Here is a 25,067-nt window from a genome sequence, read left to right as displayed (position 1 = left end):
TTCCTTCACCTGCCCATGTGTTTCAAGTTTCAAGTTAATCTGACATACGGTGCAACGGGGGTGGCGTTTCAAATCCAAATTTCCCTTGACCTTAATTATAGCGCCCCCATCTGGCTTATTGGCTTTTCATATTTTGAGCACCATTTGCACACAACTTCCAGTCATTGGTGAAAATATGTCTCTACAATGTACCATCTCACGGGAATTTGCGAAAACATCTCTGAATAATAATACTAATAATGATAAAACGGCACAAAAACAAAAGGGTTTCAGCCCTTCGGCTTGAACCTCTAATAAAATGGCACAAAAACAAAAAGGGTTTCAGCCTTTCGGGCTTGAACCCCTAATGAAAGTGATACAATAAAGCTGGCCTGCAGTAACTTGTAAACCTACAAAAAATAGCAAGCTAGTGTACATGGATGTTAATGTGTTGCTTGGCAACAGTCCAGTCCCAGTCCAGTTGCACCACAATTTGTGTTGGTGGAGCCAAATACATCAAAAAATAAATCATAGCCCTTTTTTCCCTTCCTTTTCAGTGTTAAATGTTGAACGTAGAACTGTTGTATAAAAGAAGTATCACATGAAAGGGAGAGATGTGTTGCTGTTTATCATAGGCATGAGGCCGCAGACGGAGTGCCGAAGACACTAATATGATATTCAGTACAACAGAACTCTATTAAATTAAATTAAAATTTCTAATGTCCTACTGGGCAGATTAAATATTTACAGTAAGTTGTAGTTACTTAGGATAAGTCTGGTGGGGTTTTTTTGTTTTTTTTTTTGTTTGTTTGTGTTTTTACAGATCCAATAAAAGTCCCAAGCCAACCAGCATGTGTTAAAATTACAGTGAGCATCCGTTTTAGTAAATTACTGAGCTTTTTAAAAATTCAAACTGTATATTTGTCAGATGCATCAGTAGGAACCAACAACAAATTGTCTGTTTATCTATCTACTTTTGTGTAAAACAACATTCAAACTTTAAAGACACACAGAACATTGGACTGACAGTGTCAGTCCAGATGTCTCCCAGATGTCTTGGGGTCAAGATTTAAAGGTGTTTGGAGACTTGTGTTCATCTTTGTTTCTGTCTCCCTGCGTTCATCCATCCATCAGATCCCTGAAGCCACCAGGACACACGCTTTATGCCTGACCTGTCACTTTCTGCTTCTCACATCTGTTCCCCTTCAAAACAACACAGAGCATCCTAAAATACCTCCACCTTATTAAAGGAATACATGTTGTAAATGTTTAATTCAGATTCTGCAAAGTCACACAATGCACAAATAATATAAAAATAATATATAAATAATTCTTTTGAATGCCTAGTTTTTTAAGTTTTTAAATATTGAAATCTTTAATCTGACTCTTTCCCCTTGACTGCTGTAACACTGGAATTTCTCAATTGTGGGATCAATAAAGGTGTATCTTATCTTATCTTATCTTATCTTATCTTATCTTATCTTATCTTAATAAACTACCAGTTGAGGCAGTGGCACACCAGCAGATTCCTTGTTCAACAGATGTTTTTGTTAATGGCTTTGAAGAGAGCATAAATACGTTTCACTCTTCATTCAGATCCATGTTGGAAAGGGCATTCTGCTTGGTAAGTACTGAGCCTACGATTGGATAAATGAGACTTGGATTATATTGCACAAGTTGTGTGAGAGTTTGTATAGGGATGAATGCAGACCCCTTTTAATTTAATTAATCAAGAATGTTAACTGTTTTGGATTCTGTGCTCACTGGAGGCATGCCAGAAAAAAAAAAAATCCCTCATAAATTCAATAGTACATAGAGTGAGTTCTCTATAGTATCAAGATTATCTCCCCACCCAGTAGTTATATCATAACTATGGGAATTATCCCCATTTGAGGTAATCGACGTGGAAGTTAATAATCTCCACTTTACGTGGCAGGCATGCTCCAGGCTATAAAAGCCCCACGTTGTGCATGAACCCACTGATTAATTGATTTCCACCTGTCGAAGTCGACGAGGAGTTGACTCCGACAGGAGAGAGAGAGAGAGAGGAGTTAAGCGTTTTATCCACATACCTTAGTTTAGGTTGGAGAGCTAGCCTTTGCGGGTCCCTCTCGAGGATAGCCAAACACTGTTTCTTCTTTTTGAGAATAAGGAGTGAAACAGTTGAGAGGGGTGCCATATCTGTGTATTGCAGCTGTCTCTTTACGTACAGTTGAGGCATGGTAGCCTGCTCGAGCCTGACTTATTCGGGGTGCAGTTGGCACAGTCCTCGGGGGTTTAGTTGCTTGCTCGAGTCATGGGGCAGCGAGCGGCTTACCTCCACATTTAGCCACCACGAGATGTAGCTGGTTTTGCGGAGGCTTCCCACTTCCTCATTCAAACACAGAATCCCCCTCCAGTAGAAGTGTCCCGCTGTCTGGTGTCGAAGACGAAAATAATCCATACTGTGGCCACACTTACATCTGTTCGTTCAGGGAAACTAATTAAAGACAGTTAGCAGCACTATTGCTATAGCTGAAGAGTGCACTTTCTGGTAGCACTACAGTGACGTCACTCTCCAAACAAAAAAAAAAAAAAGAAGACGATGGCAAGCCGGCAGGGCCCTTCTTGTGTGGGCTGTAATGTTAATATACCAGTAGAGGATGGCCATGACTACTGTGTGTTATGTTTGGGAAATGAGCAAGCAGTGACTCCTCGTGATAATCTGGCTACATGCACAAACTGCTTCTGCCAGGCAAAGGGAAGCCCATTGCCATTCATTTGGCAGACATCCACCAGTTCCTTCTCAGGGCCTGCAGCCAACAAAACACCCTAAGTTAGCGGGTCCGGCAGTGGGGGACGGGGGCCCATCAGGGTGCTCCCCCCACTTCCATTAATACAGTTTCAGTAGGGGGTGAGCGGACTCTGTCACATAGGAACTTCCTTGCTCCTGGGCCCTCTGCTGGGTTGGATAAGATTCCCTCCTCCCTTGGGTCGGTTGGAGGAGATAGACATTCTTGGCCTATGGCCTTTAGAGAATGATGAGTTGGCCTCAGAGGGGCAGCAGGTGCCTGTAAAAGAGCATGACGAGCAGTCACCTCTCCTTCAGGAAATTATTGGCTGGGTTGCTTTGGCTCTGGGGCTTGACCTGCCAGCTGGTCAGGGTCCTGCCCCTTCCTGTTTTGATGATGAAACAGGGGGGCGACCCACATGGTTCCCTGTGCCCCTCCTTTCTGATTTTAAGGAGGTGGTCAGGAGTCAGTTTACAACATCGACGGCAGTGGCACGCTGGTCAGAGCTCTGTCGTCATACGGCTGTGGTTGACAACCTCTGGCAGTGCTATGGCAAGTTTTTGGGTGGCCAGGCGCCATCTCTGGCTGTCACAGTCCTTGCTGCAGACAGAGGATAGGGCACGTCTGCTCAAACTGCCTGCCGAGCCATCTGCCTTGTTTGGGCCTGATGTATCCATGATGATTCAGCAGGGCCAGGAAGTCTGTCGCTGTGCTAAGGAGGTGTCAGGCACCTTGAAGCGAGGTCAGGGCTGGCAGCGGCCTCAGACGCAGCAGCCCAAGCAACGTCAGCCTGCTTGGGTGCAGGAAGATCTGTAGGGCCAGCTGGACGCAGCATGGCACGGCAAGTCTAAATGGGGCAGAGTACGTGGCAGTGGCCAGGGGCCACCAAAGGCCATGCCTCAGTCCTTACGCAACATCACCCCCAGCCTTCCTTTGCCCTCAGACGGCATGAGAGGCTCTGCGGGCAAACCCCTGGGTTGTTTTAACAATGACCCAGGGGTATCGTTTACAGTTCCAAGGCGCTCCTCCTCTGACGAGGTTGGCTGCATTTTGAATTACAGCAGACCACCAGCACAGGGAGGTCCTGTCCTTGGAAATCTTCACTCTCATGGCGAAGTCAGCTATCAGGGAAGTGAAGGAAGAAGATAAGCAGGCAGGGTTTTATCCCCGCTATATTCTTGTTCCGAAGTGGGACAGGATGCGCAGGCCTGTCTTAAACTTCAGGGGGTTGAACAAGTTCCTCAGGCCCCTGAAGTGCAAAATGTTTAAAATATCTAGGGTCAAGAAGGCACAGGAGGTTTCTCAGGTTTGCCTTTGAGGGAAAAACATTCGAATTCTGTGGCCTCCCCTTCAGTATCTCACTGGCACCCCGCACATTCACCAGGTGCATGGATGCGGTTTTGGGGCGTCTGCGGCAGCAGGGTCTCAGGATACTGAACTATTTAGACGACTGGCTAATATGTGCACAGAGGAGCTGTGCTGCCATCATGTGTCTGTGCTGTCGGATCACATTCAGGGTCTGGGGCAATGAGAAAAAGTGCAGTCTCCAGCCTGCTGAGGCCACCTAGTTTCTAGGCATGTGGCAGGATGCCAGAGCTGGGTTGGTGATGCTGTCACAGCAGAGGTAGGTTTCAATCAGGACCTGCCTCGCTCATTTTTGGCTGGGTGCCAGGGTCACGTGGCGGCTGTGTCTCCGCCTCTTGGGTCTTATGGCAGCTTCGGTACAAGTGGTGCCACTGGCTCTTCTACACATGCATCCAGTCCAGAAGCGCTTGTCACCGTGCAGCTTTGTGTGGACCTCAGGTGGTGGCAGGACCCACTCAACATCTCGAGGGAAAGGATGCTTCGTCCAGTACTGCATCGCCAAGCGCTCTCTATGGATGCATCCCTGGAGGGGTGGGGTGCAGTGGGGTCTGGAGCACCTGCTGGAAGGGCCAGCATATCAGTGCTCTAGAACTGAGAGCCATTCACCTGACCCTCCAGCATTTTCTCCCGAGTCTACAAAGTAGGGATAGACCGATATGGATTTTTTAGGGCCGATGCCAATACCGATTTTTTTCCATCACCATTAGCCGATGACCGATTATGGACTGCCGATTTTCTTGAGCCGATATTTGGGGCCGATACTGCTTTTGCTCCCTCAATTTACATTAAAAAAAATGACACAATGATAATAAATATTACAGGTCTCATTTTAAAATAAGAAACATTTATTGAACAGTAAAAAATACTAAAACAAGATGGAAAGTTGAGGTAGAACAGACAGAATATTATTATTATTATTATTATTATTATACATTCAAATAAAAAAAAGAGTTGAGTGCTCTTAAATCTTCCAGTAATGTCTTTATAAAATAAACAAATATTTAAGCTGAAGCATAAATAAAACAACAGCTACTGTACACAGTAGGATTCAACAGCTTTGTTCAACTTAACCACATACTTTCAAATGAAAAAAAGTGCCAGGGAAAAATAAATCCGCGAACCCACGCGCGTATTGGCCGATGCCGATACAAGTAAAAAACTCAAATATCGGCCCGATATATCGGCCGGCCGATGTATCGGTCTATCCTTACTACAAAGCCGTCACATGCTAGTCAGAACTGACTAGGCAAGGGGGCCTGGGCTCCCAAAAGCTCTGTAGAATAGCAAACAGGCTGTGGACCTGGGCATGGACACCGTTCCTGTCCCTCAGTGCAATGCACATGCCTGGATTGGTGAACCAGGGGACGGGCCTTCTCTCCAGGGGAGGCCCAAGTCCAGTGGACTGGAGGCTGCACCCAGAGGTGGTCGGGGAGATTGGGCACCGCTTCAGCAGAGTAGTGGCCAACCTGTTCACAACCAGGGACAATGCCCATTGCCCACTGTTCTTTTCTATGGGGTGGGACTCTCATGGGTGTCGATGCCATGGCACTAGGGTTGGGACTCGTTAGGATTTTAACGATTCCGATTCCTTACCGATTCCTCTTACTGATTCCTACATTATATTCATTATACTTGCTATACTTAAACAAGTATATAATAAACACAAATGCAATCATACAAATACAAAAACTTTATTCTAACCGTTGCACAGTACAATTAGATGAAAATACACATTTGTGTGTGGTGTGTATTTCAGATTTAGAGCTTGTATCATTTCCCTGAGAATATATAACAACAAAAAGTGATTCTTTGATTTCTACAGTAACACTATTACCTCAAATTAACCACAGCAATGTAATAAAAAATACTTATATGCATTCATGCTTGGGCACTGTTATTTACGTGACAACACCTGAACAGAACATACACACATTGGCTGTTTGTTTCTACCGCTCCCCTCGCTGGAAGCGGACCTCCTGCCGCCAGCCTCCACCTCGATTAAACGCTGAAAATTAAATAAAAGAGGGAGACAGGTGTCTCCTATTTTATCTTATTTTGTTATACTTCTCCCTCTCCCCTCGCTGGAAGCGTCAGACCTCCCGTCACCCGCTCCCGTCGCCCGCTCCCGTCGCCCGCTCCCGTCGCATACACGGAGGTCTCCCTCTCCGCTGAGTACCCACAGCGCACGCCCAGCCTGTTAAATAGCCTGTAACCATGACAACTGTATGACACAAATTCAGTGCTTTAGTGATTAGATCATGTCGGGCTCGGTCGGGTTCGGACAGAAATATGCGGCCCATGCCGCACTGGAAATAAAAATGCACGCGAGTTTTTTTTTTTTTTTTTTTTACAATCTAGGAACCGTTACGCCAAATGTGATGGGACCGGTTCCAAAAAGAACCGGATCCGGATCCCAACCCTACATGGCACACCAGTGGCCTCAAGGCCTGCTGTATGCATTTTCCCTCGTTCACTCTTCTCCCGAATCTGCTGCTGAGAGTTCAGAAGGAGGAAGTGCAGCTGATCCTGGTGGCCCCAAACTGGCCCTACATGACATGGTTCTCGGAAGTGATGCTTTTCCTGGCCGGGAGACCATGGGAGCTCCCTGTCTGGTGAGACCTTCTGAGTCAGGCGCAGGGGGCCCTGCTCCATCCCTTTCCACAGGGGCTCAAACTTTGGGCCTGGCCCCTGATAGGGCTGGCGTGAAAGGCTTGGGACTTGCACAGTCAGTGGTTCAGACCATGCAGAGTGCTAAGGCACCATCTACGAGGGCTGCATACTCTTACCGCTGGGAGCTCTTTGCATCATGGTGCACAACTAACCGGATCAATGCACTGACATGTGCAGCCTCCTGCTGTCTGCTGGGACTTTTTAGGTGACAACAACAACACAGCTGGCACATGAACAGATACAGTGTCTCAAATAATAGTAAAAGTAATAAAAATAGGACAAGAATAACCCGATGACATCACACACGTCGTGAAAGACGACCGGGGATAATTGGTGTGGACCATCGTGTAGTGTGTCATGTCTGTCGGCCAAGTCACAGCGCGATTTTATGACTCCACAATCGTCTAATGTGACAGAGTGACTTTCAGAACGGGCAGAAAAGTTGTGTAGTGTGTACCAGGCATAAATCCTCCTTTACCGTTTCTCCCTCTTGCATGTCACTCATTTTCAGTGTGTGACTGCAGCATGTGCATGAGAGGGGGAGGGGCTGCTGTTGTCAGAGAGGGAGAGACAGCGAGAGAGAGAGGCGAGCGGAGCAGAGCAACGAGCAGAGCTTCAGAGCTGCTTTTCTGAAGCAAAACAAAAGTTAACATGTTCTAAAAAAAGAAAACATTGCATGTCCTGCAATGTGACTATCGCACATGTGCACATCAGCGTGCATATGCTTAATGACGTGAGGCATTACATGGTATCCGATTGGTCATAGGCTGTACTTGCCAATGCCCGATGCTGCATTTTAGGCAGTAATGGAGGCATTTCCGATACTGGTATCGGTATCTGTACAACTCTAAGAGGAATCATGGTGTTCATGTGTTTCTTTTAATGACAGCAGGCAATATGACAACTTAACTATTATTTGAACTGTACATTGAACTAAACATCGGAACATTCATTCTTCACCATCTTCACCACCCTCGGAGCATTTAAAAAAATGCAGATATTTTTTGTCTGCTTTTCAGGTGGACACTCTCTGTCCGCTGATGGGAGTGTTCTCACTTGTGTGTGTGTGCGCGCGCGCGTGAATATTTCTGTGTGTGTGTGCCCGCGCGGGCGCATTGGGGTGGAACTCGGCCATACATGATACAGAGAGCATAGGAGAATTGTAAAGGCGCGACCATGTAGAGACAGAAATGACATCGTGCAAATAAGATAAATAACACAAGGTTATTTAGTTTGTTTCATAAAAGGACAAGGTAGACCTGTTCTATAGGAAAGGTAACCTTAAATGACTTCTGTTGTGATCTGGCACTATATAGAAAATAAAATCAAATAAAAATTAACTTGACCTTCAAGGGGGGTCAGGGATGCCGTTGGGGGGAGGGGGCGCCCCCCCCAATATAATGGTAGGGGAAATACTGCACAAATTCTTTATCATCATTATTATTATTATGCCGCATTTTTTCTTCTTTTTTTCATCTAACTACTTCAACATACTTCAACATAATAAAACCATGTTAATGCTAAAATATTCAGCTCCATTAGAAATGCTCCATTTGGAATGCTTATTATTTTTCACATTCATAACATTCAAATTTCCGAAATATTCAACATTTTTCAGGCATTTTTTCTCCTTTCAAGTGGATGGCGGTATCTTCAAACTTCAACACAACTTCAAACTTTTCTTCAGGCATTTTGAATTCCTATCTCCTCATTCATATTGTAGAAACGTCATTCCATCTCTAAAAAGTTCCCCATCTTATCTACATTCTTACTTGTATTCAACATTCATATCCCATTCATACTTTTTGAAATATTCAGACTTGCTCGGAGCATGGAAAAAATGCGCTCCTCAGGTTTTATAATGGGTCTATGTGGAACAAAGTGCTGACACCATCTCTAGAGTGAAGAGGGGCTCTAAAGCTGTCTTAAAAAATGTATCTTAAACCCGCTGGCATGGCCACAAAAATGCAGGAAAACGTGTGCTGGTCGCAGACATGTCCTTATGGAATCACTCACACTTACACATTTGGCTCACTGAGCCTCGAAGCGCAGGGACAGCCAAATTTTTCCTCATTCACTCCTATGTAAACTGAGAGGAGAAATTTCTTGAAAACAGCTGGGGGCACCAGTTTTCTAAACTATGACCAAGATCATATTTTTAACTCCACAAACACAAAAACAACACCAGGCGTTCGGGAGAAGCATATCTCTCTGAAAAACCCATTATTTTGATGATTGGACCAATGGTTTGGGTATGAAAAGAAGTTGTTTTGAGAAGTTTGCTCTCCACTAAAACAGATCTCCTCTGTCTGTTCTGTGTGTCCCTCTTCTCTGTGCTCTCTCAGGTGGCCCTCATTAATTATCATGACAATGGCTGCTGACACACAAACACAGCTCTCGGGAGATGACGTCACACAGCCCAGAGGTAAGGGAAACGCTTAGTATGCTATTTACAGAGATAGCACTAGCGATCTGAACCGGTCAGTGGTGAAAAAAAGCACTTTTAATGCACAAACTTATACGGGACGCATTTGCCCCCGTTACCGTTTTAGCTTGTTTCGCGGCTCCCGGTTGCATCCGCCTGCCTCAATACTGAACCAATTTTAAAAGAAGTTGTACCTATGAATCATACGCACACATACACATGGGGAAATAGGGCCCAGGTTGAAAAATACTGAAGTTATCCTTTAAAGCCAGCATTCCAGTGTAGTGTCAGCTTTTCAAGAAATTTGAAATAGTCAACAGTATTGGTATCATTCAATTTTTCAATAATGTTTATACTAATTAAGCTCATTCCCAGCTTTCTATCTATTTCTGTTAATTCACCTTCTTACACATTAAAGCCCGCATTGCAGTGTAGCATAACCTTTTCAAAACACCTTCAAATATTCCTCATCATTCATTTTCAAGCGAGCATTGCAGTGTAGCGTAAGCTTTTCAAACAACCTTAAAATATTCCTCATCATTCATACATCCATGTTGTTATTCAACGTTTAAAGCGAGCATTGCAGTGTAGCATAAGCTATTATGCTTAATTAGGACATGCTTGATGTGACTTCTCTTATTCAAAACATTCAAACTAACAGCGTTTTTCAGGCATTTTTCCCCATTCAAATGAATGGAGGAATCTTCAAACTTGACACAAATTCATACTTATTCATACATCATAAAGCCTAGCTCCTCATTCATACATTCACGTAGAAACTCCATTCAAACTTTAAAATGTTCCTCCTCTTTCATACATTCTAACTTTCATTCAACTTCCAAATCCCATTCAAACTTTTTGAAATATTCAAACTTGTTCATAGCATGGTAAAAATGCCCTCCTCAGGTTTTACAATGGGTTTCTCTGGGGCAGAATGTTCAGGGCTAGAGTGGGGGAATCAACTGTCAGAATGCAGAGAGCTTGTGTCTCTAACTCACTGTCATGCCCACAACTTTCACTCAGCAAACATCATTTTTCTTAAAAATGGAGTAAAACTTGTCCTCTTTCAAACAATCTTACTTTGGAAGCAATCAGACTTACACATTAGGCACAGTGAGCCTGAAGGTGAGAGAAACTCCACCAACTGACGCATTATACTCAATGTTTAGTCTGAAGAGAAATCTCTGGAAGACAGCAGATCATGCCAGTTTTGTAACCTGTGACCATGCTCACATTTTTGACACTACAGACATTAATTTCACACTGCTTACTCCTCAGGTTGTCCTCTCTTTCAGGGTATACACATCATAATGATCTTGTTATCATTACTGAAGCAAGGCCAGCAGTTTGAGAAGAGTGCTTCAACTAAATCTCTCAATTAACTGCCTCAGCCAAGAGTCACTGAGCAGTTACCATTACCATGGCAACATGAGCTCATGAGTGCAGTGTGACACATATGTGCATGCACACACGCACGAACACACGCACGCACACACACAAGAATTAAGACAATTTACAAACAAAATTAGACAACCTACTGTCCTGATCACTTTTTTGAGGCAATACACACAAATTTCACCCTCTGTGTTAATCAGGGTCTCAAAATATTATATAAAAGCAAGACAATGTTTTTTGAATTGGAAAGCTCAAACATGGAAGGTGAGTCTCAGCTCGATCTCTGTAACGAAGTATTCCACAGTATTGGTATCATTCAACTTTTCAATAATATTCATAATTAAGCCAATTCCCACCTCATCTAACATTTATAACCAGCATTGCAGTGTAGTACCAACTATTCAGCGTCGGCATTCATACTTGCAATTTCTTCAGAATATGCATTCTCTGCAGAAAAATTGGTCCACGCTTTTGTTATCTCAAGGCTGGATTACTGTAACTCTCTATTATCAGGTAGCTCTAGCAAGTCCTTAAAAACTCTCCAGCCAATTCAGAATGCATCAGCACATGTACTAACAGGAACTACACTGAACAAAAATATAAACGCAACACTTTTGTTTTTGCTCCCATTTTTCATGAGGTGAACTCAAAGATCTAAAACATTTTCTATACACACAAAAGACCATTTCCCCTCAAATATTGTTCACAAATCTGTCTAAATCTGTGTTAGTGAGCACTTCTCCTTTGCCGAGATAATCCATCCCACCTCACAGGTATGGCATATCAAGATGCTGATTAGACAGCATGATTATTGCACAGGTGTGCCTTAGGCTGGCCACAATAAAAGGCCACTCTAAAATGTTCAGTTTTATCACACAGCACAATGCCACAGATGTCGCAAGTTTTGAGGGAGCGTGCAATTGGCATGCTGACTGCAGGAATGTTCACCAGAGCTGTTGCCCGTGAATTGAATGTTCATTTCTCTACCATAAGCCATCTCCAAAGGTGTTTCAGACAATTTGGCAGTACATCCAACCGGCCTCACAACCGCAGACCACGTGTAACCACACCAGCCCAGGACCTCCACATCCAGCATGTTTACCTCCAAGATCGTCTGAGACCAGCCACCCGGACAGCTGCTGCAACAATCGGTTTGCATAACCAAAGAATTTCTGCACAAACTGTCAGAAACCGTCTCAGGGAAGCTCATCTGCATGCTCGTCGTCCTCATCGGGGTCTCGACCTGACTGCAGTTCGTCGTCGTAACCGACTTGAGTGGGCAAATGCTCACATTTGATGGTGTCTGGCACGTTGGAGAGGTGTTCTCTTCACGGATGAATCCCGGTTTTCACTGTTCAGGGCAGATGGCAGACAGCGTGTGTGGCGTCATGTGGGTGAGCGGTTTGCTGATGTCAACGTTGTGGATCGAGTGGCCCATAGTGGCGGTGGGGTTATGGTATGGGCAGGCCTATGTTATGGACAACGAACACAGGTGCATTTTATTGATAGCATTTTGAATGCACAGAGATACCGTGACGAGATCCTGAGGCCCATTGTTGTGCTATTCATCCACTACCATCACCTCATGTTGCAGCATGATAATGCACGGCCCCATGTTGCAAGGATCTGTACACAATTCCTGGAAGCTGAAAACATCCCAGTTCTTACACCCATTGAGCATGTCTGGGATGCTCTGGATCGGCGTATACGACGGCGTGTTCCAGTTCCTGCCAATATCCAGCAACTTCGCACAGCCATTGAAGAGGAGTGGACCAACATTCCACAGGCCACAATCAACAACCCGATCAACTCTATGCGAAGGAGATGTGTTGCACTGTGTGAGGCAAATGGTGGTCACACCAGATACTGACTGGTTTTCTGACCCCCCAGACCCCCCCAATAAAGCAAAACTGCACATTATTATTATTGTGGCCAGCCTAAGGCACACCTGTGCAATATTCATGCTGTCTAATCAGCATCTTGATATGCCACACCTGTGAGGTGGGATGGATTATCTCGGCAAAGGAGAAGTGCTCACTAACACAGATTTAGACAGATTTGTGAACAATATTTGAAGAGAAATGATCTTTTGTGTGTATAGAAAATGTTTTAGATCTTTGAGTTCACCTCATGAAAAATGGGAGCAAAAACAAAAGTGTTGCGTTTATATTTTTGTTCAGTGTAAGAAACAAGATCATATTTCTCCTGTTTTAGCTTCTCTGCACTGGCTCCCTGTAAAATCCAGAATTGAATTTAAAATCCTACTGTTAACTTATAAAGCTCTAAATGGTCAAGCTCCGTCATATCTTAGAGAGCTCATAGTGCCATATTATCCCACCAGAATACTGCGCTCGGAGAATGCAGGGTTACTTGTGATCCCTAAAGTCTCCAAAAGTAGATCGGGAGCCAGAGCCTTCAGCTATCAGGTTCCTCTCCTGTGGAATCATCTTCCTGTTGCGGTCCAAGAGGCTGACACCGCCTCCACATTTAAGACTAGACTTAAGACTTTCCTCTTTGATAAAGCTTATAGTTAGGGCTGGCTCAGGCTTGCCTTGTACCAGCCCCTAGTTAGGCTGACTTAGGCTTAGTCTGCCGGAGGACCCCCTATAATACACCGGGCACCTTCTCTCCTTCTCTCTCGTGTCCTATTACTGCATCTTGCTAACTCGGCCATTCTGGATGTCACTAACTCGGCTTCTTCTCTGGAGCCTTTGTGCTCCATTGTCTCTCAGGTTAACTCGTATTACAGCGATGCCTGGATGGTGTGACGTTTGTGGTTGTGCTGCTGCCGTGGTACTGCCAGATGCCTCCTGCTGCTGCTGTTATCATTAGTTACACTTCTAATGTTACTATATACATACGATTATTGTCATATACGTATACTATCAGATATAAATATATACTTTCAACATATTGTACCACAGTAACCACAACTATAATTATAATATTATTACTTTCATTAATGTTGTTGTAAGCTACTGTCATTACTGTCTGTCCTGCATCTCTCCCTTTCTGTCTCATTGTGTCATACGGATTACTGTTAATTTATTATGTTGATCTGTTCTGTACGACATCTATTGCACGTCTGTCCATCCTGGAAGAGGGATCCCTCCTCAGTTGCTCTTCCTGAGGTTTCTGCCGTTTTTTTTTCCCAGTTTAAGGGTTTTTTTGGGGGGAGTTTTTCCTTATCCGCTGTGAGGGTCCTAAGGACAGAGGGATGTCATATGCTGTAAAGCCCTGTGAGGCAAATTGTGATTTGTGATACTGGGCTTTATAAATAAAATTGATTGATTGATGTAGTTCTAATTCGAATTCCTCTAATATATCTAAGAAATCTTGCCTAGCTCTTGCATTCTAAGCTGTTACATTGCACATATTTTTTTTATTTTATTTTATTTATTTATTTATTTTTATATTTATGTATCTTGTCTAGGGCGGCACAGTGTTGTGGTGGTTAGCACTGTCGCCTCACAGCAAGAGGGTTGCCGGTTCGATCCCGGGTGTGGGAGCCCCTCTGTGTGAAGTTTGCATGTTCTCCCTGTGTCAGCGTGGGTTCTCTCCGGAAACTCCGGCTTTCTCCCACAGTCCAAAGACATGCAGATTGGGGACTAGGTTAACTGATACCTCTAAATTGTCCGTAGGCGTGAATGTGAGCGTGAATGGTTGTCTATCTCTATGTGTCAGCCCTGCGATAGACTGGCGACCTGTCCAGGGTGTACCCTGCCTCTCGCCCAATGTCAGCTGGGATAGGCTCCAGCCCACCCGCGACCCTCAAGAGGATGAAGCAGTTAGAAGATGGATGGATGGATGGATGGTATCTTGTCTATGCACCAAAACATGACAAACATTCAGATATCTGATCATATATATCATATCAGTGTACAATGCCATCTGATCTAATTCATATCTGTAAAAAAAGAAAGGGATGTCAACATGTACAAAGCCTTCTATCTGCAGTAGCATCATCCTGTTAAAGATGCCCTCTGATCACTCAGGTAAACACCAAACAGAAGGCAGGGGAAAGACAGAGCAGTGAAAGATGGGAGAGGAGGCTAGATGAGTACGAGTCATGGCTCTTACAGCACTAGTGAGATGTGGGCTCTGCAGTGGATGCAGACTTCTGACCACAGTGAAATTTAGTTAGGACTTCATGGTAGTTGAACCAGTGGAAGCATTTTACTTTGAACTGATGGAGAAAGTGAGTGTGGAGTTTGCATTTGTTGCAAACAGCAGCAAACAGGGACGTTTCTCACCAAATAGGATTCACTTTAATAAGGGGAATGGAACCGGAGGCTTGTCTCTGCTAAAAACAAACAAAAAAACAAGCATTGCTCTCTCTTCTGTCTCAGTGGTGTAATCCTATCGGTCCATTTCATACTCCTCTTTCTCTCAGTCAGTCTGCTTTTAAACTTTCACCTTCACGTCCTGGATTCATTTTGGTTTCAATGATGAGCTTTTAGGGACATCCTTAAGACTGTCTTGTTCACTCTCACACCTCCTTTTTACTCCTCTCTTCTCTCCTGCCATGACAAGTCAGCCAGTCTCACAACAGTCTTCTGAGCACTGGCCATCACAGCGAGGCTATAAAGCCTTCCTTTATGGGCTGTTACACCCAGACACAAACACATACACACAACTCAGTAAACCATCCATAGGAAGCTATAACATTAAACACTATTTCTAAAGCCATGGACTGAAAGTTATCACACAGACAGGGAGAAAGGATTCCCTGTAGTGGTACAGCAGGACAAAATAAATAGGTGGAGGACAGTGAGATCAGAGCCAAGAGAAAGAGAGAAATTTTGTGATTAGTTCACTTAAACAGAGCAGAGCTAAACTGAGGTAATAATGATTATGTCATTTGAAGAATTTTTATCATTCAGGTTTATAGGGTGAGATGTGATTAGTGCTGCTGGCTGTAGCTCTCTTCACAAATAAAGTTAGATGTCATGTCACACCTCTTCAAATCTGCCGACAGACTCTAAAAAACAGTGTTCTTTCTCTCCCACTCTGCATTGTTTCCCTTCTTAGGGATAATTTCATCTTTGTATTACTTAGATTTTTTTTTGCTTTGTTTAGCTGTTCTTTGTAAAGTGCCTTTGAGTATCCAGAAAAGCGCTTTATAATTCCAATTTATTATTATTATTATTATTATTGTTATTATTATGTCCACTGCAAGACAATGGATGAGAATACTAACAATAACACTAGAACAATAATCTACCCAAATGACACTCCTATATTTGCTCTCTTCTTTCACTGCCATATCTTCGTGCTCAGCCCTGCGCATGCTTTGATTTGTCCATTTATGCAGATGTGTGTAGCACCCCAGTACAAAAGAGGGCAGGGCTGAGTCTGATTCACCATTTAATCCATCTTTTTTCTCTACAAAATGCAACACTTAAACATGAAACCATAGTTTTTCATGACTTCCTGTGCAATGAGCATTAATAATAAAAACATACACCACTTGCATTCCGTAGATATTTCAAAAACAGCCAAAGGTAAAAACCAAGAGACCTACTTTGTTTGACATCCATCAAACATTCCAGTGTTGATGAAGTACGGGCACACAATCGTGGTCTTGATGCCATCTTTCCCAGTTGCCAGCAGCTCCAGACCCACAGACTCTGCAAAACCCACTGCTGCAAACTTACTGGCACAGTAGTCTGCGAAGAGAAGAGGAAAAAAGCAGGAGCATTTTAAAAGCATTTGGTCCCTCAAACCCACAACTTATTTCTAAATAGTTCTGACAGAAACACCTCAACCCCACGCTCCCTTAAAGTCAGTGAGAAAAATGCAATGTCCATTTAGCCACTAAATGGAAAAAACTGTGGATGTATTCCGATCCATTTCATAAAGCCCTGAAATGGTCTAAATAGTCGTAAATCAAATCCAAACTCAGTTTCCTTCACAGAATGTGGTCCACTTTCACTCCCTCTGCCAGGTTAACCTTAGTTCAAATGACCATCCTTCCCATGCTGGACTATGGTGACATCATCTATCGGTCAGCCTGCAAGAGTGCATTGCAGAAACTGGATGTCATTTACCAATCTGCCATCCGTTTTGCTACTAATGCACCCTTCAAAACACACCACCGTTCACTATACTCCTCCGTCAACGGGCCATCTTTACACACCCGTCGTAACATTCACTGGTTAATGCTCATCTACAAAACCCTGTTTGGTCTGTCCCTCCCCTGCCTGTGTTACTTGTTGCATATTGCATCCTCACCTTCCATCACCACCCGGTTTGCTGGTCACATTCTTTTGAAAATCCCAAAAACAAACACTATACTTGGTCAGTCATCATTCAGTGCCGCCGCCAGAGACTGGAATGATTTACAAAACTCTCAAACTGGACACTCTCATCTCAAAATCAGCTTTTAAGAACTCAATAACGGACATTGTCACCGACACGTGCACATGTTTCTCCGTCAATTAATCCTGTCTGTGGTTGCGTGTTGACTGTGTTTTCTGTTCTGGTTACATGCTGTAGATGATTGTGTCTCTACAGGTTTGACTATGTCTGACTGTGTATTCTGTTGCTGAGTGAACGTGCTGACGTATTGCGGTAAGCATGCTGTGTCATTTCCGGTGTTTTCTGTGACAGTGTCTCCGTGCTGCTCGAGTGAATTCTACTAGCCTGCTTTCTTCTTTTCTCACCTCGGTTTCTTAACATCTAATTCAAGTCTTAACCCACACTAGTTCTGTTTAAGCACTTATAGCTCTCCTCCTTTCTACGACTTTCTTGCTAATCTCTTAGCTGTTGTTTGCATGTTACTAGCCCTATTGGCTACATTAGCTTAATAGTTAGCGATGGCTTCTCCCTCTGCTCTTTCTTGCTCGGTGTGCCAGATGTTAAGTTATGCCTCTGCCTCCTTTACCGACAGTGGTAATTGTAACAAGTGTAGTTTATTTGCTGCGTTGGAGGCGAGGCTAAGTGAATTGGAAGCGTGGCTCCGCACCATGGAAAATCACTCGGTAGCTGCAGTAGTTAGCCAGCCCCCTGTAGCCGGTGCGGAGCCACATTGCATAGCCTCTGCTAGCGGCCCTCCGGTAACCCCAGTGCAGCCGGGAGGCTGGGTAACTGTCTGGGAGAAGCGTAGCTCCAAGCCGAAGCCCACGGTCCACTACCAGCCTGTTCATGTTTCCAACCGCTTTTCCCCACTCAGCAACACACCCGCTGAGGACAAAACTCTGATCATTGGCAGCTCTATTCTGAGGAACGTGAAGTTAGCAACACCAGCGGCCATAGTCAAATGTATCCCTGGGGCCAGAGCGGGCGACATTGAGTCAAATTTAAAACTGCTGGCTAAAGCTAAACGTAGATTTAGTAATATCGTTATTCATGTTGGCGGCAATGACATCCGGTTACGCCAGTCGGAGGTCACTAAAATTAATATTGCTTCGGTGTGTGAATACGCAAAAACTATGTCGGACTCCGCAGTTTTCTCTGGACCCCTCCCAAATCTGACCACTGATGACATGTTTAGCCACATGTCATCATTTAATCCCTGGCTGTCCAGGTGGTGTCCAGCAAACAATGTGGGTTTCATTAATCATTGGCAAACTTTCTGGGGAAAACCTGATCTTATTAGGAGAGACAGCATTCATCCCACTTTGGATGGAGCTGCTCTCATATCTAGGAACCTGGCAAATTTTATTAGTAATTCAAAACTGTGACAACCCAGAGTTGAGATCAGGACTCAGAGTCACAGTCCTCTGAAGAGACAAAACAGGAGAATTAAATGCGGACTGTTAAATATCAGGTCTCTATCATCTAAAGCAGTGTTAGTAAATGAAATAATATCAGAAAATCATATTGATTTACTCGGTCTCACTGAAACCTGGCTGTGTCAAGATGAATATGTTAGTCTAAATGAATCCACTCCTCCCAGTCATAATAATACCCACATTCCTCGAGGCAGCGGCCGAGGAGGGGGAGTTGCAGCCATTTTTGACTCTAGTCTGTTAATCAGCCCTAAACCTAAACTAGATTATATTTCATTTGAAAGTCTCGTTCTTAGTCTTTTACATCCGACCTGGAAAACTTCACAGCCACTTTTATTTGTTATAGTGTACCGTGCTCCTGGCTCTTATTCTGAATTTGTATCTCAATTCTCAGAGTTTCTATCCAGTTTAGTTCTTAAATCAGATTAAGTTATTATTGTAGCCGATTTTAACATTCATGTCGACGTTGATAATGACTCCCTGGCTATCGCGTTTATCTCATTATGAGACTCCATTGGCTTCAGTCAGGGTGTACATGAACCCACTCATTGTTTTAACCACACCCTCGATCTAGTTCTGACGTATGGAATTGAAATTGATAACCTAACAGTCTATCTACAGAATCCCTCGCTATCAGTTCATTATTTAATAACTTTTGATTTCTTTTTACTCTATTACACGCCACTCAGCAACAGTTACTATACTAGGTGTTTATCAGATAGTGCTGTCGCAAAATTTAAAGAAATGATTCCTCCGTTGTTAAATTTAATACCATGTCCTTCAGTAACAGAGGTTTCCCATACCTACTTTAACCTCTCCCAAATTGATCATCTTGTCGATAGCGCTGTAGGCTCGCTGCGAACAACACTCGACTCTGTAGCTCCTCTTAAAAAGAAGTTAACAAAGCAAAGAAAGTTCGCTCCTTGGTATAAACTCGCAAACCCGTAAGTTAAAACAAATATCGTGAAAATTTGAAAGGAATTGGCGATTAACCAAACTGGAAGAATCTCGTTTAGTCTGGGCAGACAGTCTCAAAACTTATAAGAGGGGCCTCCGCAATGCCACAGCAAACTATTACTCAGCTTTAACTGAAGAAAATAAGAACAACCCCAGGTTTCTTTTCAGCACTGTAGCCAGGCTGACTGAGAGTCACAGCTCTATTGAGCCTTGTATTCCTTTAGCCCTTAGCAGTAATGATTTTGTGAGCTTTTTTAATGACAAAGTTCTAACTATTAGAGGCAAAATTCATGACCTCCTGTACTCAGATAGTACCTATCTAACCTCAAACACAGCTGTAAGACCTAATATATATTTAGACTGCTTCTCCCCGATTTCTCTTCAAGAATTGACCACAGTGATTTCTTCATCTAAATCATCAACATGTCTCTTAGACCTCATCCCAACTAGGCTACTTAAGGAAGTCTTACCTTTAGTTAACACCCATATATTAGATATGATCAGTGTATCCTTATTAACAGGCTATGTACCATAGTCTTTTAAGGTAGGTGTAATTAAACCTCTCCTAAAAAAGCCCACCCTGGATCCAGAGGTGTTAGCCAACTACAGACCAATATCTAATCTTCCCTTTCTTTCAAAGATCCTTGAGAAACTAGTCGCAGACCAGCTGTGTGATTTTCTCCATGATAATAATTTATTTGAGGAATTTCAGTCAGGATTTAGAGTGCATCATAGCACTGACACAAACTAGTTAAAATTACAAATGATCTTCTAATTGCTTCAGACAAAGGACTCGTCTCTGTACTTGTTTTATTAGATCTTAGTGCGGCGTTTGACACATCAAATTCTGCTACAGAGACTGGAACATTTAATTGGCCTAAAAGGTTCTGCACTAAGCTGGTTTAAATCTTATTTATCTGATCGTTTTCAGTTTGTTCACGTTCATAATGAATCATCCTTACGTACTAAAGGATTTCACTTCTATGATCAACCGGGCTGTTTTTTTCCGTGTCCCGAAAGTAAACTGGAAGACCCAGCCAAAGCCTGCAGGACCGAACGGGCAACTTTCGATTGAGTAAGTAGCCTACACACATGCATAAATTGTTTATTTTCCTTGAATTTGTTTGCTTGATAAGTAAATAACTATGAGAATTTACATTTCTTTAGTTTCTTCTCATCGCTTGTGTAGAACGGCCCGCACACTGCACAAAAAGCAGAGGCACTTCTTATACAAAATGTGAATTTATTATTACATAGTGCTCAGTGACAAAAAGTGAGAAACAGAAAGGTGAACGTTTCGGTGGTAAAGAGGATTGTCTTTAAGAATTGCCTCTGGTTTTTTTTCCAGAGGTTAGTAGGTCAGTATAAATGACCCGGATGATGATGACAAGCAACTCTAGCGATTCATAAAAACATATTGGTGAAATGAACGAGTTTCGCGGCAGATAATGTGTTATTTAGAGCCTCATTGTCGGTGCCCCGATCGTTCCCACTATATGGATGTACGCGGCTCTCGCGGATCTAAATATCTTCCGAAGGACTCCAAATGACACCAAACTTATCTGGGTGAGTAAACAACCATATTTAATGCCAGAAATGAGGTCCAGGTTGTAAAAAAACAGAACTTCCCCTTTAACTTATATTGCAGCGGTGCCTGGATGGTGTGACGTGTGTGGTTGTGCTGCTGCCGTGGTCCTGCCAGTTGCCTCCTGCTGCTGCTGTTATCATTAGTCATACTTCTACTGTTATTATACACATATGATTATTGTCACATATGTATACACTATCAGATATTAATATATACTTTCAACATACTGTACCACAACAGCCAGAATTTTAATTATAATATTATTACTTTCATTAATGTTGTTGTAAGCTACTGTCATTACCATCTGTCCTGCATCTCTCTCTGTCTCACCGTGTCATACGGATTACTGTTAATTTATTATGTTGATCTGTTCTGTACGACATCTATTGCACGTCTGTCTGTCCTGGAAGACGGATTCCTCCTCAGTTGCTCTTCCTGAGGTTTCTTCCGTTTTTTTTACCCCGTTAAAGGTTTTTTTTGGGAGTTTTTCCTTATCTGCTGTGAAGGTCCTAAGGACAGAGGGATGTCGTATGCTGTAAAGCCCTGTGAGGCAAACTGTGATTTGTGATATTGGGCTTTATAAATAAAATTGATTGACTGAAAATTGAGTGTTTGTGTGCTGTGCTACATGTGTGTTGCACACTGCCTTTTAATATGTAATGCTGTTTTTATATCTAACCCTGTTCTATTTCAGCCCCCTAACCCTTTTCCCTCAAGAGGCTTTTACTCTTGCCAGGCCCCCTTTGTAGTCTAGTAGGAAGGGGGGGTCCCCATGGTCACAGTAGATTTCTAAATGAAACCTATATTTTTGGAATTGTGAAGGTCTGTAGATAATGAATTTTGATGTTCCCATCGCAAAAAAGGGCAGTCCTCGGAATTCCGGCAGAATTTCGAATTCCGTCAATCGGAAAATATGGAAAAAATTAAAAATCAAATGTATCCACAACTTTTGAACCATATATTGTACAGAGACAAATAAGCCATCATTTTTGCATAAATTAAGCATGAGAAATCTATTAAAAATGGTTATTTTAATGATTTAAAATGTATGTCTATGCGTAATTGGCTTTTCTTTGCAAAACTTAGCAGAAAAAATATGAAAAAAGCTATGACCTATAGGAAATCATTTGATTGGTTACATGTTGCTGTAACTAAAAAATTAAAGTCTGGGAGACTGTTAGAGCTATGTCTACTCCTAAATTTGTGATAGACAGGTCAAAATGAGGGATAACCATCACTCTTCAATCATACATCATACATATATAAATGAACCAATTTTTTAATGTAATTTTTTATTTTACAAATTGATTATGGTGTTCTCTTGATGACTTAAGTAGTTTTTATGTATTTAGTCCAAATAGTATTTCTAAGGGCTGAAATATGTGCCACCAGAAACTGAATTTGAATCATTTATATTTGAATTTGAATTTCTAAACTTGAATAATTGCATTGAAAAACTGAGTTTGAACCACATAATTTGAAATTGAATCATTTAAATTTGAATTCGAATTTCTAGACTTGAATAATTGCATTGAAAAACTGAATTTGAATCACATAATTTGAAATTGTATTGTTAATTTGAATCATTGCATTGAAAAACTGAATCTGAACAGTATAATTTGAAGTTGAATTTATTTCTATACAGTACAGGCCAAAAGTTTGGACACACCTTCTCATTCAATGCGTTTTCTTTATTTTCATGACTATTTACATTGTAGATTCTCACTGAAGGCATCACAACTATGAATGAACACATGTGGAGTTATGTACTTAACAAAAAAAGGTGAAATAACTGAAAACATGTTTTATATTCTAGTTTCTTCAAAATAGCCACCCTTTGCTCTGATTACTGCTTTGCACACTCTTGGCATTCTCTCGATGAGCTTCAAGAGGTAGTCACCTGAAATGGTTTCCACTTCACAGGTGTGCCTTATCAGGGTTAATTAGTGGAATTTCTTGCTTTATCAATGGGGTTGGGACCATCAGTTGTGTTGTGCAGAAGTCAGGTTAATACACAGCCGACAGCCCTATTGGACAACTGTTAAAATTCATATTATAGCAAGAACCAATCAGCTAACTAAAGAAAAACGAGTGGCCATCATTACTTTAAGAAATGAAGGTCAGTCAGTCCGGAAAATTGCAAAAACTTTAAATGTGTCCCCAAGTGGAGTCGCAAAAACCACCAAGCGCTACAACAAAACTGGCACACATGAGGACCGACCCAGGAAAGGAAGACCAAGAGTCACCTCTGCTTCTGAGGATAAGTTCATCCGAGTCACCAGCCTCAGAAATCGCAAGTTAACAGCAGCTCAGATCAGAGACCAGATGAATGCCACACAGAGTTCTAGCAGCAGACCCATCTCTAGAACAACTGTTAAGAGGAGACTGCGCGAATCAGGCCTTCATGGCCAAATAGCTGCTAGGAAACCACTGCTAAGGAGAGGCAACAAGCAGAAGAGATTTGTTTGGGCCAAGAAACACAAGGAATGGACATTAGACCAGTGGAAATCTGTGCTTTGGTCTGATGAGTCCAAATTTGAGATCTTTGGTTCCAACCGCCGTGTCTTTGTGAGACGCAGAAAAGGTGAACGGATGGATTCCACATGCCTGGTTCCCACTGTGAAGCATGGAGGAGGAGGTGTGATGGTGTGGGGGTGTTTTGCTGGTGACACTGTTGGGGATTTATTCAAAATTGAAGGCACACTGAACCAGCATGGCTACCACAGCATCCTGCAGCGACATGCCATCCCATCCGGTTTGCGTTTAGTTGGACGATCATTTATTTTTCAACAGGACAATGACCCCAAACACACCTCCAGGCTGTGTAAGGGCTATTTGACCAAGAAGGAGAGTAATGGAGTGCTGCGGCAGATGACCTGGCCTCCACAGTCACCGGACCTGAACCCAATCGAGATGGTTTGGGGTGAGCTGGACCGCAGAGTGAAAGCAAAGGGGCCAACAAGTGCTAAACACCTCTGGGAACTCCTTCAAGACTGTTGGAAAACCATTTCAGGTGACTACCTCTTGAAGCCCATTGAGAGAATGCCAAGAGTGTGCAAAGCAGTAATCAGAGCAAAGGGTGGCTATTTTGAAGAAACTAGAATATAAAACATGTTTTCAGTTATTTCACCTTTTTTTGTTAAGTACATAACTCCACATGTGTTCATTCATAGTTTTGATGCCTTCAGTGAGAATCTACAATGTAAACAGTCATGAAAATAAAGAAAACGCATTGAATGAGAAGGTGTGTCCAAACTTTTGGCCTGTACTGTATATCTTCACATTCAGTTCTCACAATTCAAATGCAGTTCTCAAAATTCAATTTCAATTTACTGTGACACTGTGTTAAGGATGAAGGAAGAGCAATCGAGCGCAGACACACAGGACTCCTCTTCGGCCAGTCAGCACCTACATTTTTGAGCACGTAGGAAGAAGTGCTCGCCTTGATCCATAGACCGTAGACAATAGGCTTGTTCGAGATGAACTGCGCCTCGCCTGAAAAGTAGACGAGAGCAGGCGGCCGCAGCGGGGGACGGTGACAAAAAGCTGCAGTGAAGTCGGACAGTTTCCCAACAGTTTCCAGCAGCCTTCAGTCCATACAGGAAGTCACAGACACACTTACATCCTGTCTGAAAAAAGTGATCAGTCTCCAGTTGTTTTAATTATGATAGATTAATTTATTAAAATGCTTTACAGGTGATCTGTAGTTTATGTTCATGGTTTATCCTCCATTTGATATGAATTCTCCTGTAAATCAGCATCATATCAGTTTGACCTGTCCCCTCAACTACACAGGCTGAATAAACTGTGTTTGACTATAAGTTTAATATTTTCAGAGGAAAAAAAAATACAAGACAACACCTTTCATTAAAGGGAAATTTCGGTTTATTTCAACCTGTCTCCTATCGTCCTAAATTTGTTTCAAGTGACTAGTGACATAAAAATAATAGTTAGCATGTTAGCCATTAGCCTAGATACAGCCGGGGCGCATAGTAGCGTCAGACCTGTTAAAACATAACTGAACGGGCAACCTTCAAGTGCAAAGTTAGTCCACTAAACAAGCTTTTTTTCCACAAAGACTGCCTCATATCGTTAGGATAAATGTCAGAGAACATATAGAAAACGACATGTAAACGTGTTGTCTTACCTTACCGGTGTGGTGCTATGTTTGTTTACCATTTAGC

At 42.7% G+C, this 25,067-nt stretch overlaps 2 protein-coding genes across 7 annotated transcripts in view; one reads left to right on the top strand and one right to left on the bottom strand.

The window, feature by feature from the left end:
- The window catches only part of LOC117272043 (epidermal retinol dehydrogenase 2-like), a 202,936-nt gene that overhangs the window by 79,600 nt on the left and 98,269 nt on the right, over positions 1-25,067 (bottom strand). For all 6 annotated transcript variants that reach the window (XM_078172862.1, XM_078172860.1, XM_078172861.1 and 3 more), the window contains one exon: positions 16,130-16,274. In XM_078172862.1, the coding sequence (XP_078028988.1) occupies positions 16,130-16,274 (145 nt within the window). The remainder of the gene's footprint in view (positions 1-16,129; positions 16,275-25,067) is intronic.
- On the top strand, positions 17,317-18,290 carry LOC144465025 (uncharacterized). Its single transcript, XM_078172842.1, has one exon. The coding sequence runs from the start codon at positions 17,424-17,426 to the stop codon at positions 18,288-18,290; it is 867 nt and encodes a 288-aa protein (XP_078028968.1). The 5' UTR covers positions 17,317-17,423.

Source organism: Epinephelus lanceolatus, chromosome 12, assembly GCF_041903045.1.
Source record: "Epinephelus lanceolatus isolate andai-2023 chromosome 12, ASM4190304v1, whole genome shotgun sequence".
Classification (NCBI taxonomy): domain Eukaryota; kingdom Metazoa; phylum Chordata; class Actinopteri; order Perciformes; family Serranidae; genus Epinephelus; species Epinephelus lanceolatus.
This window is presented reverse-complemented; position numbering and strand designations above follow the sequence as displayed.